Below are 24,784 nucleotides of genomic sequence, written 5' to 3' on the forward strand. Positions count from 1 at the left end.
AATGCTACTAAATTTTTTTTTTCCTGAGCAGCTCAGAATCAGTCAAGGTTGGAACCGACAGGTTGCTAGTATATTTTCTGGTCCAACACCTGAACTAAAGTGATCGTCCCTCTAGTCAAGGCTTAAACCTAGCCCTTGCTTCAAGAGCTGCCCAAAGTACAAGTCAGATTGAACCAACACTCGGCACCGACAGGAGGAACCACTGGGCCCTGGGTGCAGGAGCACCCATCCCCCTTCCTGCACCTAAACAGGCCACACTTTGTATCTCACCCGTTTGAGATTCTGCATAGTCTGACTGAGCACGTGGTGTCTCCCTGTATCTTTGGGAACTGGTTCCAGGACCCTTGTAGGCAACAATGGATGGCCTTCTAACAACCTACAGCGGGTGAATCTTAGACTCGCATCTGCTTTTGGAAAGGGGGTGTGGGGTGGGAAAAGAACGGAAAAGCCCTAAGAGGAAGCAAGGAGGGAGGGATTGGATCAGACCTACTTCTGGAGAGTCTCTAGGAGGAGAGGACCCATAGCCAAGGAGCTCTGGGACAGTAAGAAGCCACATTCCCAGGGACAGTAGAAAACAGCTATTTCAGTTAGGGGTATGGGAATGTGTCAATAAACCACCTCACCCTGTGGCTGGTGGGCAGGCAGAGGTAACCTCCTCCAGTTCATCCCAGAAGTACTTTGTAGCTCTGGACTCAGACCGAATGGGCACAGTATCACTCCATTGGCTCTTGGGGAGGGGTTGGGGGAGGGGGAAAGGATTGTGGTGCTGTCCAGGGTACTGACCACAACAAGTTCCCAGTGGGTGAGACCGGTGCCACCCCAGGCATGGATGTCTCCATACTTCTTCAAGAAATCCTTTCCTCATTTGGAGAAGGTTGGAATCCCCTAAGAGCAGGCAGCTCCTAAAATTAACGGCTCCCTTTGAGATCCAAGAACATAAAATAAGTATATTTGTTTGTGGACTCCTTTGGGGTTTTAACTTTCTTCTTCCTCTTCTCCTCCCTTCTCTCCTTCTGTTCTTTGGTAATCTGTGTGATATATTATGTATGTACGTCATGACGTATGTGCTTGATAGTGTAGGTGTGTGTACATATTCATGTTAAGGTTAGACAACGTTGGGTGTCTCCTCAATTGCTTTGTACCTCTTGTTTTTCAAGATAGGGTCTCTCTCACTGAACCGGAAGCTCTCATTAATTTTAGGAGTCCACCCATCTCTGTCCTATCCCCCAATGTTGGTGTTACAGACATGTGGCACAGTGTCTAGCTTTTTATGTTCTGGGGATCTGAATTCAGATCCCCATCCTTGCCTGCATTTTACTGAGACCTCTTCCCAGTCTGTATTCATATTCTCTCTCTCTCTCTCTCTCTCTCTCTCTCTCTCTCTCTCTCTCTCTCTCTCTGTCTGTCTAGCAATCCATTATGAGTATATTTATTCATATACGCATATGCCAAACATATGCCAAAGTCACCTCCCTCCGTGTGGTACGCAATGGTTTTTTTCTGTTCAGAATACTGCTGACCGCTCACTCACCTTTCATAATCTGCTAATGAATCTTACCCTGTAGTTGGCACTTGTTTTAGATGAACAGCTTCAAACCATACTGTAAGGTGTAAATTAGACCCACCCCACAGACAATCTGAAGAGGAACTTAAGAATCTCTATAAGTCAGTCCCTCCAAGAGCTCCTGTAGAGATCCTCAGCCCAAACAGACACACCAGTCACTTGTCATGGAGCAACTGCATTGGGAAGTTACTTGTCAACAGCTCTAATGTGCTAACTCACCTTTAAGGTAGACAGTCCTGAATAAACCAAATATACCCTAGAGAATCCTTCTCCTCTTCTTCCTCCTCCTCCTCTTCCTCCTCCTCTTCCTCCTTCTTCTGGCCACTCCCCTATAAGAAACATCTATAAAGCCAGGGCAGCTGAATGAGAGGCCAGGTGTGATGTGGGTTGGCTCAAGGAAGCTGCCAGTTTGGAGCAAATAAGGGGCTGAGAGCAACAGACAGAATGAGGAGAAAGCTATGTCATCACTGTAGCCTGGCTCTCCTGATTGGCAGTTTGCCTCTGAAATCCAAAGCTCCGGGCTACAGAGTATGGCTAATGGTAGGTGCACTTCAATGAAAACTAAGGCTCTTAGCTAATTTGTCTAGGCCTCACCAATCACCAGGTTAGGTCCTAGCTTTGAGCTTGAGCTTTTCAAATTCCATGACCTATATCTTCAGCCGATCTGTTGTAAATCTACTGGAGGACTTGGGGCTGTCTCTGGATACTAGGAATAAGAAGATATTATAAAATATCCCCATAAAAACCCACTGAGGCTATAAAGAACTCGACCTCACCTACAGTATCTTCTGTTTTGTCCCTACCACCCCTGGCCTTGCCCTCTGACACCTCTCTCAGTTGTCCCTTATGAGATCACCCTTTACACCAGTGATGTCTTCGCTGCTGGGACAGATGCCAACATCTTCATAGTCATCTACGGCTGTGATGCCGTATGCACCCGGCAGAAGTTCCTGTGCACCAACAAGAGGGAACAGAAGCTGTTCTTCGAGAGGAAGTCGGCCTCCCGCTTTATTGTGGAGGTACCTGGTTCCACAGAGGGGCGGGATCAGAGTAACCCTTCATCTAGATGGGGCACAGCTGGCAGAAGATGAGCAATTTGTTCAGCCTTTCTGGGCCTCCATGTGCCCAGCCAGACAGAAGGATGGTGCAGCTAGTCAGGCCTGTTTAGGACAAATTGTCAGGGTTAAAAGTGATGACCAGAGCCAGGGGAGATGGGTATACCAATGGATATCTTCCTGCCCACAGGGGCAGCGCAGCTTTCAGGCAGGTAGGAGCTGAGGTGCTGGGAGATGCAAATCTCTCACAGGGGATTGTTTGGGGCTGTGCCTCCTGCTTGGTTTCCAAGCTCTAGTCAGTTGGACACGACTTCTGTTTCCCAGCTCCTGTCAGGTCTGGGCAAGGGATTCTGTCATCTGACACTTCCTGGGGATGAGGGTTCCAGCACCTTGGAATTCCCACATGCCTGTATGCAGAACAATTCATCATGCCTGTGCTGTCCTCTTTTGTGAGATAGCATAAGCAGGAGACACAGCAGAAGAGCCCAGACGGTGCCTGCAAGGAGCTTGTCGTAGAGCTGAGGAACCCGGTCCTTCACACAAGACAGGAAATCTAGTGCTTGTCCCCATCGCTGGCCCCATGGTTTGGGACCCTCACATATGGGTTTTATCTCTGCTCACTGGGCTCTTGTAACAATTCTGCACTGTATTGGTCCTGGGTAAATGAGGGAGTTGAGATATAATAAAGTTTGCGGCTTTCCCTAAACCACACAGCTAGCATGCAGGGGAACCAGAATCAAACCTAGGGGAACTGGCTTTGACATGTGAGCTTTTACACTCTGTGGTAGACTCTCAAGTGGATTGAGCTTGCCTTTGGGCTTCAGCGAAGGAAAGGGTCCTGGAGGAGATGGCTTAGAGCCAGGCATGGAAGTAAGCATGGACAAGGAGGAGAGGCATCCTGGGAAATGACAGCATGCCCAATGGGCCAGGGGTGGGAAAAACACAACATGGAGCTTGAGGGCACAAGATGAGCATGGTAGAACTTAGGGAGAAGGTAGGAATGACATCATCTAGAAGAGGAGCTAGGAACCTTGGAAGCCTCAACTCATGGGTGAATGGGGACCAGAGTGACATGCTCTTGTATTCCAGTGGGAAAAAATGTGTAGCCTGTTCTTACTCTTAGCCAGCTGCTGCTTCAAGATTTTAGATCCCTCCCCACCCCTTCTGAGAGCAGGCAGCTTTGACATAGTTCCACCATAGGAAAAAATCAGGGCTGATTCAGTCATCTACACAGGCTAATATCTCTCCACATAGAGAATGACATGATTGTGCCCAGGTTACACCTCCATGGGACTTCGGGGGACTTTCATCATGGGGCCCCCATGAGCAGTAGGCAGCTCTAATTTGCCAGTTGATTTGCTGTTTGTTCTTTGTCAGCTGTCTGTGTCTTCAGGGAGCGAGGGAGTTTGGACAAACGAAAAGACTGTCTCCTGGCTTGTCTTTCCTGCCCCCATCTTCTACCTCTCTACTCTGGTGGATTCTCAGTCCATCACTCCGTCCACAGCTCATCCCGTCCTTACTCTGGATTACCTATTAACAAACTGTTTCCCCCTCTGTGGTCCACCCTGAGGGGTCGGCTGGGAGAAGAACATTGACAATTCAGACTCCTGAGCTCATCTGAAATGCCAGCATGTTTTCAGCACTCAGGGAGGACTAATCATTAACTCCTAGTGACAGAGCCTTCTTGGACAAAGGCTTCACCTCTCCCAGAGGAGGATGCTGGGACCTTTTCTGAGGCTGTGTGTTCTGATCCCATCCCTTATGAGTCCCACCACCCCTGACCAGAGTCCTCTGAAGGCCTCTCTTTGTTGTCTATGTTGCCCCAAACAAGATGGTCCCCTGATACAAGTAACCAATTCCTTGTCACAGGACTAAGTTTACAGTAGTGTCATTGAAGCCACATGTCCCAAACCTCAAAGCAGGGAAGGAAAAGAAGTTCCTAAGTGGTGGATGATCTGGGGATGCTTTATTTTCTGGCCACTTCAGGAGGTGAGGTGATCAGCTGAGATGTGGATCACAGCCCTCTCTGGGGTGTCTGTACCTCTTCGACAGGCAAATCATGAGATCCATTAAAAATCTCTACAGCCTTTACATTGCCTGAAAAGCACAGACCTTTGTTTAGTTACTCTGTGTCCTCTGGGCTTGCAAGGCCTCTAAGAACCATTGTGGTCATAGATTCTGTTCCCTGATTCAGAGCAGGTGACAGGTAGTGGAGCATGGGGGGAGGAGGCAGCAAGGTCACAGCAACTGTGGCATCCTTGTCTATCTATAGAGCAGCAAGGTGCTTGGCCAGGGCCTTGGAGCTAAAAAAGAGGTGATAAAGAGAGCCATGCTGACTGGAGAGATGGCTCAGCGGTTAAGAGCATTGGTTGCCTTTCTAGAGGCCCTGAGTTCAATTCTCAGCAACCACATGGTGGCTTACCATCTGTAATGGGATCTGATGGCCTCTTCTGATATGTTCTGAAGAGAATGATGGCATATTCATATATGTAAAATAAATAAGTCTGAGAATGAGAGAGAGAGAGAGAGAGAGAGAGAGAGAGAGAGAGAGAGAGAGAGAAGAAGGGAGAGAGACATACTATGGTTGTTGACCTATGATCTCAACAGTCTGCCTTAGCCCCAGTTCTGGTTTTGGCTGACTAAGACACCATTTTCTGTAAGTTGTGGGGAATAGAATTTGTAGTAGTAGAGAAAATGAATTATAGGAATGAAGGGCCTCTTAAAAATTGAAAGATTTGAACATAGTCTGACTAGCAAGACAGAAGCACAGGCTGTACCAGACCCCTTCTTCTGAGACCCAAATCAGAGACTGCACTACCATTGCATCAAGTAATGGAGGATGGGAAAGGTCAGACACCCCTGAAAGACCAAGTGCCTGAATCAGGGCCAACTGTGTCCAGACCAAGAGGTAGAAGCATTGGGGTATCACGTGCAGAGGAGGGGCGTGGCCCAGCTGCTCAGTAGAGATGGGTGGAGAGCAAATAAGACCCAGAAGTTCAGAGGGATCTGAATATGGATGTCCCAAGGAAGTACAAGGTAGCCCAAGCCTTCCCACTAACGCACAGCACCTTCTTTCCTCTCTGAAGTTAGAAGACGTGGGTGAAATCATAGAAAAAATTCGGATTGGCCATGACAACACAGGCATAAACCCTGGGTGGCACTGCTCCCATGTAGACATCCGCAGGCTCCTCCCGGAGAAAGACGTAAGTTGGAAATGGGTCTTTCCCAGTGCTTCATCTTTGCCCAGATTAAGTTCGCAGCATCCTGGCTTGCTGGCTACTTCAGCCTCCGGGACGGGTTAACTAACTCAGGGCCAACTCTCCCAGTGATCCATGGAAGGAGTCTCACTTGAGGTTCTCAACCTGTGTGTCACAACTCCTGTAGGTTAGCATGACTGTCTCACAGGAAAAATATAACCTGAACAACTTGGAAAAGACAAGGAAAATATAAATCTCCACAGTTAGAAGACAGTGAACTGTCGGTGGCAAGACGTATTTAAAAACACAAAGACCCCTCTTCACCTACTGGCCCCAAGTATCTGGGATAGGATTCAGATACTGATTTTTAACTGTGGCCCAGGAAGTGCAGCCTTCAAAAGGCTAACTCCTCCTCCTCCTCCTCCTCCTCCTCCTCCTCCTCCTCCTCCTCCTCCTCCTCCTCCTCCTCCTCCTTCTGTGGTTGAGTGAATCTCTAAGGCTAGATCTTCTGAAATCAGACTAGAAAGGGTCCCCGTGTCTTGGTACTGCGAGGCAATATGTTCTTTGTCTTTGTGTTCCATGACCACACTGAAGAGTCACTGGTCTTAGTGGTCCCCTCCTTACAGACAGTTGTCCTCCCTCCTCCTCGCCCCAGGGTACAGAAACCTTGACTTTCCCCTGTGATCGATGGCTTGCCACCTCTGAGGATGACAAAAAGACCATCCGAGAACTGGTCCCTTATGACATCTTCACTGAGAAGTACATGAAAGATGGATCCTTAAGACAGGTCTACAAGGAGGTGGAAGAGCCTCTGGACAGTAAGTATGTGTGTTGAGGCCTTTGCTACACTGGAAGTTCCAGGACCACAGCCCTCCTCGCGGAGTGCCCTCCTCTGCCAGGTTGAGCCTCCTCACATAGGAGGGTCTATGCTATCCCTGGGTAACTGAGGCTCACCCAAGTTATATAATTTGCCAAGTTCACACATCTGGAAGATGGCAGACCAGTCTTCAGATTCTGATCTGTTTCACTGCAAGCTTTGTGCTCAAATCTCTACAACATGATGCATCCCAACAGGTCACCCACTGCCTGGGCAGCCCTGCTTCTGGCTTTCTGCTGCTCAGTTCATTTGGCCAATCGTTGGTGAGGTGTGGCCCTCTCTGTTCTTGCTGGACAGTCCATGTCACAGTGCAGCTCACTGGGAGAGTATTCACCTAACATAACCTGGTGGTTTAAAACCATGTCCTGTAAAGAATTTGTTAAGAAGGAAAACAAGGTTGAAATCTCCTGCCAAGAGATATTTCTGGGGCTTAGGTCCGGGTTCTGGGTTTGTCCAAGGTCTCGGGGTTTTGTTTTGTTTCTTGCATCTGCTGTCTTGTCACTGAGCATGTCACTGTCCTCCGTGGCTCTTATTTCTCTACAGGACTTGAAATCATCCTGACCACCCACTTCTGCCTCTTCCTCCTTTCAGTCTGAGAGACATCATCATACTCTGGCTATCTTCCTGTCTCCTTAAATCGTCTGCTTACTGCAGGTCCTTTCTGTGCCTGCCAGCATTAAAGTTTCACACCCCAGCTTTCTCCTCTCACTACACTGGGGGCACACGCGTGTACATGTACACACATGGGTCCTTTCTTTGTCATATGGATTGCATTTACCTGACACTCAGCTCTAGTGGTCAAGTAAGCTTTGGTAATCAATGCCAGTTATAGACGTTTCTACCACTGATAACACACAAAAAATGCCCGTGGTTCTCCCAGCAGGCCAGCCTATACAGATTGTAGAGGCTCTAAGAACTTGGAAAACCAACCCAAACTTGCGGTGTTATAATAGTTCTGGAGAAACTGGAGTAAAACCCAGGATTCCAGTAAAACTCAAGATTCTCTTATGAAGCTAGTGGAGATGGAACATACATCTTTCTGCTAATGAGAATCAAAAGACAAGAGATGAACATGTTTTCCTTTTTATGTAAAATGGTAACCGCCCCTGCTTTCTTTAATATGAGCTCTCTCTCTCTCTTTCTCTTTCTCTCACCCCCCCCCCCCCCGCCACACACATTTTTTTCCTTCAAGTTTTCTTTGCTATTAAGTCAGGGAAATGTATCTTTTCTTCTATTTGGACTACAGATGGACACCCTGGGCTGCTGTTTTCAACATCCCTTTTAGACTGTTCTGTATAAAATGCACTCAGCAGAACCCACTTTGAGGTTTCTAAGGAAACACCTCTTCCCTGACAAGCTGTGTGGCCGGGGTGGGACAGGAGGGAGGAGGATCCAGAAATAGTTATCCTTCACAAGCGTATTGCTCAACATCCAGAATCTGAATTGGTTTTCTTAATTACCAAAGGACCAGAGAAAGCAGCAGGAGGTGGAGTGGGGGTGTTAGAAGATCATTCATCTCAGTCTGGGACAAGGGCTCCTAGAAGAGGCGTTTCTAACAGGTCCACCCACCTGTGATAATTTCACATGCAGAACAGGCTCGCATGCTGCCAGAAGTGGGGGGGGGGTGGCAGGGAGAGGACAGTCATCAACTGTTGTGTCTAAGCTGTGACAAGATTGCTAATGTTATCCCACATTGGTGTTGGCCCGACAGACTTGGGTAATGCTGCCTCGTTAAGCAACAAAGAGACTATTTCATTATCAGTTGCTGAGGCCCGTGACATACTGACTGCTTCTGCACCAAGCTGAGCAAGATGAACTGGCCCCCAATTCCTGTCTGTATCAGGGGACACACATCTAACCATCAAGTCTCATGTAATAAAGAGAGCTTTGGAGGGTCACAGCATAAAGACTCAGTGGCCATAGCAAAGACATACTTGGGGCAACCTCTTCGGACTAACTTGAACGAGTGAATGGATTGGGGGACACTCCAAAAACTCCCGTCTTTTGGTTCTCCGAGAGCCTCCAGAGTCCAGATGTGATGGGTGACATCTGACTGAAGCCCTCAAACAGGGTGCAGTTGACACATAGACAAGCAGAGGAAGAAAAAAATGCAGCAGCTTCAGGGTTTGGAGCAGACCTTTGTACGCCAACTAACCCTGCTCCCTTGGGCTAATGAGCTTCCACTCTTCTCTTCCCTCTGTCTGTCTGTGTATCTGTCTGTACAACTTGATGGACAGTTGTGCTGTACTCAGTGCAGATCTTCACAGGAAATGTCCCTGGGGCAGGGACAGATGCCAAGGTCTACATCACCATCTACGGAGACCTCGGAGACACCGGGGAGCGGTACCTTGGCAAGTCAGAGAACCGCACCAACAAGTTTGAGAAAGGAACGGTAGGAGAGACACCTGAATGCCACCTCGTGTGGTCCCGAGAGTATCTGGGAATTCTGTGGGGTGAGGCACATCCTCCCGAGGGCTTTTGACATTGCTTTTGCTATGTAAGCACAGATTGTCCCCTTCTCTGGCCAGTGCACTTCTCTGGGTCCTGAGGAAGGAAGGAAGGTCCTGGGTGGAGTGGGAATGGTCTCTTCAGAAAGTCAGCTCAGTGTGGGTGGTTCCTGCACAAGAACATGGAGGCCACAAGAGGCAGGGGCTTGCCCGAAAAACTTGACTGGGGTCCTGGAAGCTCTGCCGATAGTTCCTTGTCTGATCTGTGTTATGCAGAGCTGAGCCCCCTACCCCCCCGCCCTGGTAGACACACCCTGACCTGGCCTGTCTATTGAGGATCAAGCATGCTCTGTATGAAGGCTCCATGACTATAAATAAAGGCTTGAAGGGCGCGTTTGCAGTGCTTCTGGTTCTGCTAATACTGTGGTTTACAAGAAGGATGAAGTCCATCCAGAATGTTCCATTCCATGCTGCTTTCCCAGCACTGCTCCCTCCCTCGAGAGCTGCTCCACCCTTCACTCGACCTCAGCCCCTGTCCTTCCTCTCAACGTACCTAAGTCTACCTGAAACTCTACGGGCCAGGGGATCTCCAAAGAGAAGAGTCACAGCATTGGTCCCGCTGCTGTCTTGCTGGTGGCCATGCATGTATAGACATTCATGTATGTCCCAGGGGCCTACCTCTCAGCCAGACAGGCCTTCTTTATATTGAACCACCTGCTACTGGTGAGGAGAAAGTTAGCTGTGGAACAAGTGTCAGGTGTCCTGTAAGTGGATCTGTATTGCCTGGTGACGCCGTGTGCCAGGCTCAAAGAAGGAGCCCCAACCTGGCTGTCCCAGTACTCTTATTAATCACAGGATAGAGACCATCAGTCTTCAATGTCACTTTCCTGCTTCTGAATCAAGAATAGTGACGTGATTCCCCATTAGACCTCTGCCCTGAGAGAGGAAATATACATCAGCATACTGGGAAGATAATTTGCAAGTCTCTGTCTGTGTCTCTCTGTCTTTCTCTGTGTATGTCTCTCTCTCTCTCTCTCTCTCATACACACGCAGACACACACACATACAAAGAGACACACACACCACACCACACACCACAAGAGATGAAGTTGTTCACTGCCCAGGTAGAGCACTTAGGCGAGTACTTGCCTTGCTCTTTTTCATTTTGGAAAGTAGATAGCTAAAGAGGTCAAAATGGATCCCTGTGGTGTCCCCGGATCTAGACCAGGGACATGTTATATTAAGTACCCAGACACTGGGCTCAGATCACCTGAATTAGACACCTGGTTCTAATTCTAATTGATTATGCAATCTTGAGCAACTTACTTGATATCTCTGTGTCTCACGAAATAGTTTTCAGTGGCTGTGAAAGTTTAATAGTTTTTGAATAGTTTCATGAATTAAACAGTGAGATACCCATCTGTGCCCAGCTTGTTAGCCATGATGGCCTTGTTAAGGCTTAGGAGAGCTGCTCTCTTGCCCCCACCTGCCATCGATGCCCACTGTTGGAATCTGAAAATGCAGTGGTGTAATAGTGGTGTGCCTCTTGTGGCTAACAGATAAAATTTTGTCCATGCCAGAGCCTGGCAAATAATAGGTGCTCAGTGAATACAGAGAATAAATGATTAAATATATAAATAAAATGATGTGATGTATTCTCTAAGTTCAGAACACACACACACACACACACACACACACTCACACAGGCACACACACACACACACACACACACACACACACACTCCACTCTAAGAAGTCTGCCCTACCACAGTTTCTGTTTCTTTTAGTTTTGTTTTGAGATTTTGCTGGTAGATTTGGTTTTTGTTTTGTTGTGTTGTGGCCTTTTGAGATAGGGTCTCACTCTCCTGGCCAGGTTGACCCAGAACTCACTATGTGACTTGAGCTGACCTGGAACTCATGGCAGTTCTCCTGCCTCCACTTCCCAGGCTATGGAATCAGAGGTATAGGTCACCAGGCTTAGCCTCTGGCTTTGTTGCTCCACAGGAGCTGAAGCCGCATCTGGCCTAGTCACTCGCTGTGAATTCCCGAGTCCACTGCTGAGGATTTGGAAGATTCCATTTCTCTAGCCACTTACTCTGGGCATCAGGAGTCATTCTTGATGCCACCTTTCCTACCAGCACACTCTTCCTACCTACATCCAATCGGTTGCCTGATCCGAGAGAGTCTCCCATAAGAACCTTCCTCCCATCACTGTCAGCCCTTCCTCATCTGCCTCTTTATAGAACCAAACCAGGTCCTCAGAAGGTACCAGCAGCCCACCCAATGCTAACAGGACACTTCCTTATCTCAGTCCCCCCGGGGACACACACATCATGGACATCACCTACACCTGCCATGGTTATTTTCAGAGTTTCAGGACCCGCCCTACACACCCTGCCTGCCACGTCCCCAGCACATTTAAAGGGTAGCCATACTCTCTTCTCCGTACTTATGTTCATGTGCCACAGAAGCACCACATGGTGCAACCGAGATGCAGGTTCTCTCCTTTACCTCAAAACCACAGCAGTGCCTAAACTTTCTCGTCCGACCTTAGGCACTCAGCAGGATGCAGGGGAAATCTTTCTGTACCCAGATACTTAAACGGAGATGGGGCTGGCTCATCTCTGTAACAGAGCACGTTGTACCCAAATCACTCTGCCATCTCCAAAGGGCCAAGGCCCTAGATGGCTTCTGATTTCTCTCTGTGAGAGCTGACCTGCTGCACATGTTAAGATCCTCCTCTAACTCAGAGGCAGCCAAGCAAAGTGTGCGATCATTTTGACTTTAACCAGCTCAGTGGCTGAAGCTTCTGGCTAACAGACCTGGGCCAACATTCCTCCTCTGCACTGGGCATAGCCTTTGAATATTTCACAGTTCATGAGACATTTTCTTCCAAACACCCACAGGCTCATCCCAAGAGAAATCCAGGCAAAGGCAGTCTGGCCCAGTGAGGACATGAAATAGTGTCCTGTGTGAGGAGACTGTTTTATGAGGGCCAGTGAGGAAATGAGTCTTGAACTTGGACACTAAACACTCACCTTTGGGATCCAGTTCTAGAAGGGATCTCTACTGGGAGTGTCCATTCAAACCAGGAGTTTAGGAGATGGGGTTCAAGGGCTTAAAGTGAGGTCCCTGCCAAGCCCTCATCTTTGGGCCCTCCAGGCTGACACCTTCATCATTGAGGCTGCCGACCTAGGTGTCATCTACAAGATCAAGCTCCGCCATGACAACACTAAATGGTGTGCCGACTGGTATGTGGAAAAGGTGGAGATATGGAATGACACGAATGAGGATGAGTTTCTATTCCTGTGTGGGCGCTGGCTATCTCTGAAGAAGGAGGACGGGCGGCTGGAAAGGCTCTTCTATGAGAAGGTACCACCAGGAGGGTACTGGGACCTCTATGCTGCCAAAGCCCATAAGTGTCTCTATACTCAGGGAGGATTCTTGGAGCAGAAGATGCCAGCACTGCAGCGAGCCCAGGCTGCGCTTTTCCTTGCAGGAGTACACTGGAGACCGCAGTAGCAACTGCAGCAGCCCCGCTGACTTCTGGGAGATCGCCCTGAGTTCCAAGATGGCAGACGTGGACATTGACACAGTGACAGGACCCATGGTTGACTATGTTCAGGATGGCCCTGGTAAGAAGAGAGCTCTTACATGAATTCTGGCCCGGGTACCTGGGACAACCCAACGGAAAGCAGGACTACAAGTCAGAATTTCTGATGTGTCTGATACCCAGTCTAATGTAGTATGTTCCTCAGTGCAGGTGAGAGATCCCAAACTGTTCATTTGGGGACTTACGATCTATTTCTGGTTCTGACACTAAGGCCAGCTTTGGATAAGGTCGTCTCGGGGCCTTTGTGTTTGCCTGCACCATGAGGCAGTATCCTTGAGAAATGTTTCACCAGTCATGTTTCTGAGATAAGGCAATTCTATGTTCAACTTTTGAACATGTAAAAGACCTTCTTAGATTTTAGATTTAAGAGTGTGACCAGTGTGAAGTCACCCTCCAGGACAGCATAGGGTCACAGAGATTTGACACTCTGTCCACATGCTGTCTTCTCTGTGTGTGAAAAATGACAGGACTCACAAAGTGGCTGTCCTTAACAAAGACCTGTAGGGGGGTTAAACAGCTGCTAATACCCGTGCTGTGCCAATGGCTGCAGCCAGGAGTGGCTGCCCTGGACAGCTTTCAGAGAGATACAGATGGAACAACTTAGACCTTCGACAGCAGGGCACTGACTCCTGTCAGCTGGGATGGCAGGCCAGGAGAAGGGTTCTTGACTTATTCATTCCCGACTGCAAATGACAGTCACCTGGAGACCACGGCCTAAACAACTTCAGCATTTTTCTAGTGCCTAAAACATTCAAAAGCCATCTAAAGTGAATTCAACAGCTCTAGGGTACCCAGGAAGCATTGGTCCTACAACTTGCTCTCTCTGGAAATTTTATAAAAGGTTCCTACCCTAAAAGATATCCAAAGTAACCTTCTAAGATGAGAGTGAAGCGTCCGCCCTCACATCTTCATCCCAAGCAGAAAGAATGAATAGGGCTCTCCTTCCAGGAGAGTTAGACCCTTAAAACAATTACCTCTGAATCTTTCCCAGTAGTCACTGGCTTACCTATTGGGACTACCCCTAAAGAGAAGAAAAATGATTTCTAATTGGGCATCTAGATCTAAGCTATGTGACCTGAACAAGATTGTTCGCTGAGTTATAGGCACCGTACACTTTGATTAACAGTCCCCAGTTTCTGCTTTCTGTTAGACCTTCCTCCTCAACAGTGGTTAGCATGGGCACAGGCCCCCCAGACCTAGTGGGAAGTTGTCTTTATTCTTCCTCGTCTGGGAGGGGAAAATTCAAGTAAGGTAACAAGGCTTTCAGAAGCCTGACACTCCAAGGGACACAAGGACACTCTCTTCTGTCTTCCATTGGGTATTATGGACTTCCTCATCCCTGCAGAGCAGACACACTCCACCATGAACATGTAGCCTATCTAGAAGGCTTTTCTGCACTTGCTCTTTGAGGAAGCAATGAAGGAAAGGACCCCTGAGGGCCCTCCCAAGGTCATTACAAGTTCCCAAGCCCAGTGCCTTGGCCTAGCTGGCCTATTGTGAAGCTAACCCCTATGATCTCTCGCAGTGATCCCCTACTATGTGTCGGTGACCACGGGGAAACACAGGGATGCGGCCACTGATAGCCGCGCCTTTGTGGTGCTAATTGGGGAAGACGATGAACGCACCAACCGGATCTGGCTGGACTACCCTCAGGGGAAGCAAGGCTTCAGCTGTGGCTCTGTGGAGGAGTTCTACGTTGGTGGCTTGGATGTGGGCATCATCAAGAAAATAGAGGTGCTGGCCCTAGGTCCCCATGATGCTGACTCTCCCTGGGGAGTGAAGGCACTGGTCGACACATGAGGGTGGGGAACTGTGGGCAGACAGAACAATAACCTGGAGCCCCTCTGAGTGAGAGGTGGATCTCCAGCCTCCACTGTCAGTTGGGACGGTTACCTCAGGTTTTCCGTTTCTGCCCATTCAGTAGAGGCAGATGACCTGTGAACCCATTTCCTCGTTGTCGTATTCCAAGTTACCATCAAATTAATAACTGAAAACAACTCTGGTACATCTGCTGTCCTCGGTCAGGAGTCTGGCTGGGACTTCTCAAGGTCTCCTGAGATAAATGCAAAGTGTAACTAGACCCTGTTCCTCTCCAAGCCTACTTGCTATTGGCCAGACCCAGTCTCTTGTTGTAGGGCTAAGGCCTTCAGTTCCTGTTGGTCCCTGACCTTGGCATGCACCAAAACCTGTTCCTGTCCTCCAATCAGGCCAGTAGGAGACAAGCTTTCTCGATTCGAATGTTCCTGCCTTCTTTCATTCCTAAAACCCACAGTCCCTTTTAAAGAGCCCACCTGATGAGGTCAGGCCCACCAATGTCATGAAATCGCCTATGAAATGTCTCTTCTGTGGAAGATCCTCTGGCCAGTGAGCAACCAGCATGTTGGGAGGAAAGGCTGGGGGTGAGAGCATGAGGCAGGGAGAGGACACTGAGCAGGGAAGGCTTTTCTTCTCAGCTCTGCCAAGATTCTCACAGGGATGGTGCCCCTTACAGCTGGGCCACGATGGAGCCTCCCCAGAGAGCTGCTGGCTGGTAGAGGAGCTGTGCTTGGCAGTGCCTACCCAGGGCACTAAGTACACGCTACGCTGCAACTGTTGGCTTGCCAAGGACCGAGGCGATGGTGTCACCTCCCGTGTCTTTGACCTCCTGGATGCCATGGTTGTGAACATTGGGAAGAAGGTACGTGTGTGCCCTGCAAGTGGAAGACACGGGGAAGATGAGGGGGAAGGAGATAGGAAAGTCATCACTAGATACTGACAGAAACTAGCCCAGAAAGATGGTTGGACTTCTTTATCTCAAGCCAGGAAACTGTTCATTTTTGGTCCGCTGCTGTATGGCACTGGGGAAGTCTTTTGGTTTCTCTGGACCTTAGTCTTCTCCTACATCATGTTCAAATAACATTTTCCTTCATTGCATGTTCTGTGCTCAGTCTTGGACAAAAGTAATGAGTTCATTCACCTTCCCTGAAGAGCTTTAATCTCTTGGTATCATCTCTGTCAAGAAGTGCACCATCCTTGCTCTCTACATATGGTGCATCATCTTTGCTCTGCCCCAATGTGCATCAATCTTGCTCTGCCCAGATGTGTACCATCATTGCTCTGCCCCAATGTACATCATCCTTGCTCTGCCCAGATGTGTACCATCATTGCTCTGTCCAGATGTGTACCATCCTTGCTCTCTACAGATGGTGCATCATCTTTGCTCTGCCCAGATGTGCATCATCCTTGCTCTGCCCAGATGTGCATCATCCTTGCTCTACCCAGATTGCATCATCCTTGCTCTCTACAGATGGTGCATCATCTTTGCTCTGCCCCAATGTGCATCAATCTTGCTCTGCCCAGATGTGCATCATTCTTGCTCTGCCCAGATGTGCATCATCATTGCCTTGCACAGATGTGCATGCTCTCCACACCCACAGCATAGCAACAGGGAAAAGGAACCAGAGATGAAGGCCTCTGGATCTCATAGTATAGCAAGTGCTGGTCACATGAGACCCTTTGTATCTAGAAAAATCAAGAAGGCAGAAGCTTTGCTTAATGTCTAATGGGTCACATGAACTGGAATAAACTGTATAATCTCAAAGGTCAGTTCAGTGTCAGGAGGCAGGAGACAGAAGGCAGCTCATTCAAAGACAAGCATCTGGTGGGTGATCCAGAGGCCTCCTGTGCCATACAGTGTACTTGGCTTCATACCGCACAAATGGTGCCATACTATATACTTGTGTGGCTATCATGCCCGTGGTACCACACCATCTGCTCTTATAGCCCTACCACACACACGGCAGGCCCACCACCAGCAGCAATTCTATTTGAGTCACTTGGGTATCTCATGAGTCTACAAGTAGTATCTCCACATCTCTCCACAGAGGGAGCAAGGATAGGGCTGAGCCATTTGTCCTGGGTAAAAAGCTAGCAGAAGGCAGACCTGGATTCAAATGGAGCCCTAGCTGCTCTGAGTCCACTGTCCCACCTTCACATGGGCACATGTGACAGCTCCCATCACATGCAATGCCTCTGCCAAAGCCCCCGCTGGCTGCATGACTGTGGCAGACGTGCAGTCAACTGACTATGCTAGAGTCAGCTCAGAGCTTCAGAGCATGGTGAGCATTTTCTTCCCCCAGAAACACTGAGATGCTTGGGGTGGTTTGGTGGGTGGGACTGGGGTCAGGAGCTCGGCCCTCTCATGGCAGGTGCTTTATGAAATGACTGTGTGGACTGGTGATGTGGTCGGTGGAGGCACTGATTCCAATATCTTCATGACCCTCTATGGCATCAATGGGAGCACAGAAGAGGTACAGCTGGACAAGAAGAAGGCCAGGTACCTAGAGGGACCCTGAACCATACCCTGCTCATGCCTGACCTCCACCCGACGGTGTTCTCAGCCATATTGGCTCTGTTCCCCCACCTTGCTCTATAAGAGCTTCCTAGATGACTTACCTGTGTCACTCTTGTTCAAGAGAAACAGTAAATATCCCTCCTCCAAGAATCCTTCCCTAAAGACCAAAGCCTATAGCAAAATTTTCTTCTCTTAAAAAAATATTACCAGCTGGGTGTAGTGTGGGACACTTTTAGTCTGAGCATTCTGAAGACAGAGGCAAGTAGGTCTCTGAGTTCAAGGCCAGCCTGGTCCACAGAGTGAGTTCCAGGACAGCCAAGAGTACATAGAGAAACCCTGTCTCAGAAAACAAAAATTACTTGTCTTTATTTTATGTGCGTGCAGGCTTTATCTGCATGTTTGTGTATCACTCGGGTACTTAGTGCCCATGGAGGCCAGAAGACGGTACTGGATGCCCTAAGACTGAAGTTACAGATGGGTATGAACTGCCCTGTGGATGCTGGGAGAGCAACCCTGGAATCCTGGAAACAGAGCCTGTATCTTTAGCCCCTAAACCATCTTTTCTTCTTCATTCACCTGGTCTTTCAAAAGTGTTCCCCATAAGGCCTGCCTGGATGACATCACTAGAACTTGTTCATTTCATGTTTTTTTTCACAGAGTGGGTTAAAAATGTCCTGGGGTGGGGGAGAAGCAACATGAGGCGTGCATGGAATTTTTCTACTTTTGTTGCTTTTCTGCATCTAAAATAATTGCAAAATACAAGTGATCAGCTTTTGAAACATTAACAGATGGTCCCTGGGTGATATTAGAGATGGAGGTAACATTGGATACTAGGCTACTGGACCAAGCAGAGATTTCTTCCCACAGACAGACCAGCTCTTCCAAGGGGCCTAAGAAGGATCTTTTCCTGCCCTCTCTGAGCACTTCCACCCTCTTGTTACACAATTCCCATGACAACAGCCTTAGGATGGCTAATACTGAGTATCCCCTCCCTGCCAGGCCCTGCTCAAAGAGCTTAGTCACCTGTCTTAATTCAGGGCTCTCCCTTTAGCCTGCACTGTTAGCATCTCCCATTGATAATGAAGTCTCGAGACACAAAAGGATGAAATAAATAGTCCAGGGTCACTGAGATTTGAACTCACAAAGCTTGGGCATACATGAAACACCAACGAGAACAGAGGCTTGTTATTTAAAGCTCGCTGTAACGCAGGTCAGGTGGCATTACCAGGTAAGGTGCAGAGATACATGGGGAGGCATCACTGTGGCAGCCCATGTGACTGCATTAAAGAGAAGAGCTCTTCCCTTTGGTCCTGAGCTGGGAAACCATAAGGAAGCTATAGTAGTCGCTGAACACGTAGCCATTGTGAGCCAGCTGCCAAAGAATCTGTGGGTCATGGCTTGATTCCTGGTCTGGCTATGGCCTCATAGCATGTTTGGTCCTTGCAGGTCTCTTCTCTGTACTCCAACACTAAGCCTCAAAAGAACCCCAGTTTCTGGGGTTTCACCCCCCCCCCCGCTGATTCTCTTATTACATTCCACCTGATGTGCAGATGTGTAACTTCTAATTGCTGATGGAAGGGAAGGGAGAAGGGAAGGGGTCCAGGTGCTAATTCCAGTGTTGTGGCTTGCAGTCCACACTAAGTGGCCACACTAAGCCCCCCTGAGACCTGGCTGTGTGCAAAGACTTCCTCTCTCTGCATAGGTTAATGCTGATGGTACAAACCTTGACCCTGAGCCAGGCTTTGCCTAACTGCATCTGCTCCCGGGAGGTGTTGCTCCCCTTGTCATAGATGTCTTGGTGGTAGATTAGGACAGAAAGAGCACTGGGCACATGTCATGTATTCAACATAGGGCTGTGCAAGAGGACACTTATCCCAAGTGAGGTTATGTTCCCAATATGGAGTTCAGCACACACATGCATATGCACATACATGTACAGGGGCACTATGGGGGCACTTGCAGTAGACCCCTATTGTCGGATGCTGTGTACTCAACAGTCAGAGACAAGTCATTCTCTCTCTTCATCTAAGCTTCTCACCTCCAGAGAACTCTAATGGCTGTGAAATGCATAAATTGTCAAAGTAGAGGTGACCTGTGAACCAACACTGTCTCCAAGGCGAGGAAGCCCTCACTCTTACCGTGTGGTACCCATAGTCTCACGCACACAGATGTGGTCTGTTTCCAGTGTTTCTTGTACCCAGAGAACCATACAGTTGCCACTCAGAGTCATCTCTTTGGAACCCCCTGCGCTACCCCAGGGAACATCATAGAATCGGTCAGCAGCCGAGCCATCAGTCAGGACTGAAGGTTGTCCTGTGCAGATGGCCCTGCAGGACACCTCTGAGATGACACAGCCGATGGGTAGGAGAATGAAGGCCGCAGGAGCAACGTTGCCTTCCATTCGCTCCCACTTCCCAACTGCCGGGACTAGGGACCAATCCAGAGCCGCTGTGCTGTGGCACAGTTTCACGCAGAGAGATGAGGTCAATCTGTCTCCTACTGTCGGTGGTATACAACCTACCCTTCCCTGACACTCCTCGAATGTCACTAAAGCCTCCCTTTTTACCTTCACCGTTTGTGTCACATCTATGGTCTCCCGGATAGCTTCGAGAAATTGCAGGGTAGGTGTCATTCTCCCTAGATTTTAAGTGAGGAACCCCAGTCCCAGGAAGAAAGGTAGGGAACCGGCACATGAGACTGGAACCCAGGCTTGTAGCTCTTGATTCAGGACTGTGTATATCAGCCAAACCTGCTTAACTTGGTATTTCAGGATCCCACCTGAGGAGCAACGGATGGGGAAGTGCCTGGTCTATGGCCAGGGTGAGCTTACTGACTTCTTCATGCCCCTCCCTCAGGTTTGAGCGGGAACAAAATGACACCTTCATCATGGAGATACTGGACATCGCTCCCTTTACCAAGATGCGCATCCGCATTGACGGGATGGGTAGCCGGCCAGAGTGGTTCCTGGAAAGGGTAACGCATGCGGAGCCCTTTCTCTGTCCCTGTCCAGCTCTCCTCCATGCCATTGGGTTATAAGTGACCTTCTTAGAATGCAGCTTCCCTGACTACAAGTTTCGGTGTGAGTTCACCGGGGAATGAAGCTTTGCTTGTGTCTAGTAAGAGCTGAGTCACTGCCAGACAACACAGCAGAGAGGAAAGAGCCTGGGATGGGGAAGGTTTGGGGTGAGCATCATCTGGGACAAGAGATGGGGAGTGAGCCATAGAGAAACAGACCTGAGGCAGTGAGAGCCAGGTGGGTGGTGGTGTTCCGTGGCCCTTAGTTATGCTGTTAGGTAGCTGTTCTTCCCTGTCTTCTTTCGGGAGGAGCCTGACTCCACCAGGGCAGCCAGGCTGTGGCTCATTCCTAGGCTCTTAGGCAGGCTGATGGCATTCTGAGCAGGGGATGGTGAAAAACTTACAAAAGAAGACGCATGAGGTTTCATTGTTTTGCCTCCCCTACCCCTCCTGAGCACACAGCAGACAGAACACACCCCACAGACACAGTCTCCGCTCCTCCCAAGGACAGGAGGTGTCTGTGTTCCTCATTACTGCTTGCTGCCTACCCTGACCTTGGGGACCAGAGGGCAGTCACTGTCACTCACTGTTATGGAGCAGAGGGCTCCCAGGACACATCTCAGCTTGCTATGTTTTCATGAAAACAGCTGACACAGCTAACAGTCCCATGGGCATGCCCCAGAGTCACATGGTGTCAGGCATCTTCCTGTACAGTGTGAGACAAATTCCTGCAGCTGTGTCACAAAGCTCCAGAACTGGGGGGCGGGGTGGGAGGGGGGAAAAGAGTGGGAATGAAGGTGTCAGCAGGCCATGTGCCTCTGAAGACAGCATGGAATCTGACTTTGGCTGTCCCCAAGCTCCATCAGCTGTCCCACGGCACTTTCCCTCTGTGCACATGTCCCCGCATGTAAGTTTCCCCAGCCTACTTTGCTTAGGGCCACCTGTGACCTCATCTAGTTTAAATAAAGTCATACCCCAAGACTTTGATGATGCAAACTTTAATATATACACTCAGGGTTGGCGGAACATGGCTTAATTTATAATACAAGTCCTGCAAGCTTGTCTGAAATAGTCTTCCCATCCCTCATCCACACATGGCATCTGTCCCGGTTCTCCTCAGGCTCCCTCTTCCTGTATAGCCGTGGCACACTTTCATTGAGCCAACAGCACTGTATCCACGCCAGCCTGGCAAATGTCAGTGCCCAGCTCCCAGGCTGCCAATGGCTTGATTAGTTTTGTTTTTTGTTACTCACCCAGCAGACATTTTCTATACACCACTCTATATTGCTTGCTATGGAAGTCTTCTCAGATAAATTTCAAATTTCCAGGTTGCATGGGACTTTCAGCAGAGCACATAAACAAATCCCTCCCCTATGCCCACAAATCTGAATCTGGGAGATCAGGTAGGGGTGCAGAGAATGGTGCTCAGACATCAGTGCACTTCTGCATGCCTTTCTCCAGATCCTGCTGAAGAACATGAACACAGGAGACCTAACTATGTTCTACTACGGAGACTGGCTGTCCCAAAGGAAGGGAAAGAAGACACTGGTGTGCGAAATATGTGCTGTCATTGATGGAGAGGAAATGATGGAGTGGACATCCTATACAGTCTCGGTGAAGACCAGTGACATCTTGGGTAGGGTGTGACCTGCCTCCTTTCCTCTTGCCTTCCACTGGTAAATCATGACTGAAGACTAGCTTCTGGTTAGGGTATTTTCTTCACATAACTTTCTAAAGCCAAATCATTTCCAATCTTTGGGGACAAGGTTTTTTCTCCCAGTGACCAAACTGGTTTCTTCTCTATCATCTCATAGAAATGGAGAGAATAATTTCAGGGTCACAGCCTCCGCTGGACTCAGAGCCGTGCAGCTCCCTGTCTTTGTTCGTGCCTCTCACCACAGTGATCTGCACTGTGGTTCTACACACTGCCTCATAGTCATCTGTATGTGATCCTAGCCCAGGGACTGAGGATAGAGATGGGACTCCACTGATCCCTTAAGTCTGACATTCTGGTGGAGCTAACACACCATTAGGTGAGGCCAAGACAGATGTTGCCCAGATGCTTCTAGAGAGCCAGAGTAGGGAACCTTACCCATATAAATTGGAGCAAAAGCCACGTGGGCATCCCAGATAAATGTCAAAGTCCAATCCAGAAAGACAAATAGAGCCATCGAGCTGACAGAATTCCCAGAGAAAGGGCTTCTAAGCAAGGAGAGGGATGCCCCTCATCTAACCAGGAGGAAGTGCCTCCTACATTTCTTTCCCTAGTCAAGACTTCTGCCTCTCTGAAGGGATCAAAAAGAATTTGGCAGACTTGTTCACATTCACCATAGGTCATGGTAGCTTACACTTTTAACAGAGAAGTTTGCCAAAGAATCAGCCATCCTGATAGAAATCTCAGGCATAAGCAATGGCTCCATAAATCTGATAGAGTTCATTTCTAGAATGTTCCTCTTCCTTCTCGCCTCACAGTGGACTTTCCTCTTCATTGTTCAAAGTTCTCAGTGTCCACATTCTTTGAAGGTCCTCTTTTTATTTCTTCATGGTGTGCTCTCTGACAGAGAATTAAATTCATTGGTAACAACAGACATAACACAAAGACGCCCCACACAGTCCTCCCAGGAGCTCTAGCTTCTTAACTATGACCAATGCACTTCTTTACCAAGCATTCACATGACTCTGGTTGTGCTTAGACAAACAGTAATTGCAACATGCAATGAGAAGGGGATAGTAGAGGTGGATGTATTGTAAGCACTGGTGTTCACTTACCGGGCCAAGGTTACCAGGTATGACCAATGAGAAAATAATCTTAACCAGGACAGGGATCTCAGCAGGACTGAAGCTGAGACAAGTTTATCCCAATATCTAGACTCTTATCAGAAATAGGATATGATAGTTTCCAGGATCAAGACAATGGTAGTCCCCAGGATACAATGATGTTGGCAAGCTATACCGGGAGGGTATACGAGATTAATGTCTGAGTCTAACCATTCTGTCAAGCTTCTGTATTTTTTTGTTGACTTCTGGGTACCACAGAAAATCACAAGGAAACCTAAATGATTCACTGCCTCAGTTTCTTATGAACTGAAATGCACACAGAGCCCCTGGAACCATTAACCTAAAAACCTATAATGCATGTCCCCCAAAGCAGCTAGACAAGGCCAACTCCATGATGCCCTGCAACACCTAAAAGGCCCAGTCTGGCCTTTCTGACTCTATCGGCAGTCTCACTGACTCTAGGTCTCTCCCCATGTGCCTCAGTGGTCTGGGAATAAAGCCAGACTGGAGAACTTTATGGAGAGATGCCGGCCCCCAGAACCTCAACCTGTGTGTTTCTCAGGGGCAGGCACGGATGCCAACGTGTTCATCATCATCTTTGGGGAAAACGGGGACAGCGGGACCCTGGCCCTGAAGCAGTCAGCCAACTGGAACAAGTTTGAGCGGAACAACACGGACACCTTCAACTTTTCTGACATGCTGAGCCTGGGCCACCTCTGCAAACTGAGGGTCTGGCATGACAACAAAGGTAGTTACTGCCTGAGACCAGGGTGGGAAAGAGTCTCTGTGGGACAGTGTGTCCCTAGTCCCACCACTTTCCATAAGCAGACTGTGTCTGCGCCAGCAGGAAGGTGCTTCAGCCATGATTACACCCTTTGGATGTATCATCAGTTAGAGGGCTGGTGTTCTGAGGCAGCTGTTGTAGCTGTGGGTTGTTTACTTCTGCTTTCATTATGGGAGATGAATGGTTCCTTGTTTTCGCAATATCAGAGAATGGATTCTACTTCATTTAGGCATAAAAAACTAAGGGGAAAAAAAGATCCAGTTGGGTCAGTGGCACAAACGTAGCACAGTGGCTTAGCAGGCACAGGGTCCTGTGCATAGAACCTGAAAGAGATAAATGGGGAGGAGGGAGGGATGAAGAGAGGAAGGGAGGCAGGAAGGAAAGAAAGAAGGGAAGATGTTGCAGTAAATATTAAAAAGATGGCTTAACCTTTCATCAGCCCCTGCGGTCTCACTCCACAGACACTGCTCTAGTGTGGAGTCGAGCACACACCACGTGGTCCCCTTGGTGTGTTGTTTCTGAGACTTATACACACACATCCCAATTCTGTGGCGGGTTTTTGTGTGTTCTGTTACTACACCATTTGAACTCAATTAAAGTAGTCATATCAAAGAACACCCCAAACTACTCTGATCCAATAGGTATAATATAATTTGCCAACCTAGATAAGCCAAATGATCTTGTACAATTCCATCTCGTATAAAACATTCATAACAACCTTATTTATGAAGAGATGTGCCAAGAGAAACATACACATCTGCCTCCCTCTTCGTTCCTCCCGGAATTCCTTTTCCTCTTCTCCTTTTCTGTTTTCCTAGCCTTTCCCCGCCTACTTCTCCACTGTCAATCATATATCAGCTTAACATCCATCCCCAGGAGGAAGTCTCGCCAAGTCCACTCCCCATGGATTTCCTATTAGTGTTGTACTTTTTCCTTTACAACACTGAGTCTGAAGGTAGCTATATTCACTTATAAATTTAGGCAGGATACAAGTCAAGTGAGAACTTTACTTTTCAACTCCAAGGCACTTATAGGATACTTTGTCCGTTGCTGTGAAGGAGTCTGTGGCCTCCACACTTCTTTGACAGATGCTTTGCTCTCTACAGGCTTCTCTTCACTCT

The 24,784-nt window shown here is 48.5% G+C and overlaps 1 protein-coding gene across 3 annotated transcripts in view; it reads left to right on the forward strand.

Annotated features, from left to right (window-relative positions):
- LOXHD1 (lipoxygenase homology PLAT domains 1) overlaps positions 1 to 24,784 on the forward strand; it is a gene marked incomplete at both ends in the record, with an annotated part of 140,518 nt that overhangs the window by 89,603 nt on the left and 26,131 nt on the right. For 2 of the 3 annotated variants that reach the window (XM_080920392.1, XM_080920394.1), the window contains 12 exons: positions 2,402 to 2,583; positions 5,706 to 5,822; positions 6,472 to 6,634; positions 8,931 to 9,085; positions 12,303 to 12,512; positions 12,640 to 12,775; positions 14,279 to 14,487; positions 15,245 to 15,430; positions 16,941 to 17,068; positions 19,942 to 20,059; positions 21,563 to 21,737; positions 23,442 to 23,627. In XM_080920392.1, coding sequence (XP_080776518.1) covers positions 2,402 to 2,583; positions 5,706 to 5,822; positions 6,472 to 6,634; positions 8,931 to 9,085; positions 12,303 to 12,512; positions 12,640 to 12,775; positions 14,279 to 14,487; positions 15,245 to 15,430; positions 16,941 to 17,068; positions 19,942 to 20,059; positions 21,563 to 21,737; positions 23,442 to 23,627 — 1,965 coding nt within the window. The remainder of the gene's footprint in view (positions 1 to 2,401; positions 2,584 to 5,705; positions 5,823 to 6,471; positions 6,635 to 8,930; positions 9,086 to 12,302; positions 12,513 to 12,639; positions 12,776 to 14,278; positions 14,488 to 15,244; positions 15,431 to 16,940; positions 17,069 to 19,941; positions 20,060 to 21,562; positions 21,738 to 23,441; positions 23,628 to 24,784) is intronic. The other variant, XM_080920393.1, reaches the window with a different exon arrangement.

Source organism: Micromys minutus, assembly GCF_963924665.1.
Source record: "Micromys minutus genome assembly, chromosome: 8".
Classification (NCBI taxonomy): Eukaryota; Metazoa; Chordata; class Mammalia; order Rodentia; family Muridae; genus Micromys; species Micromys minutus.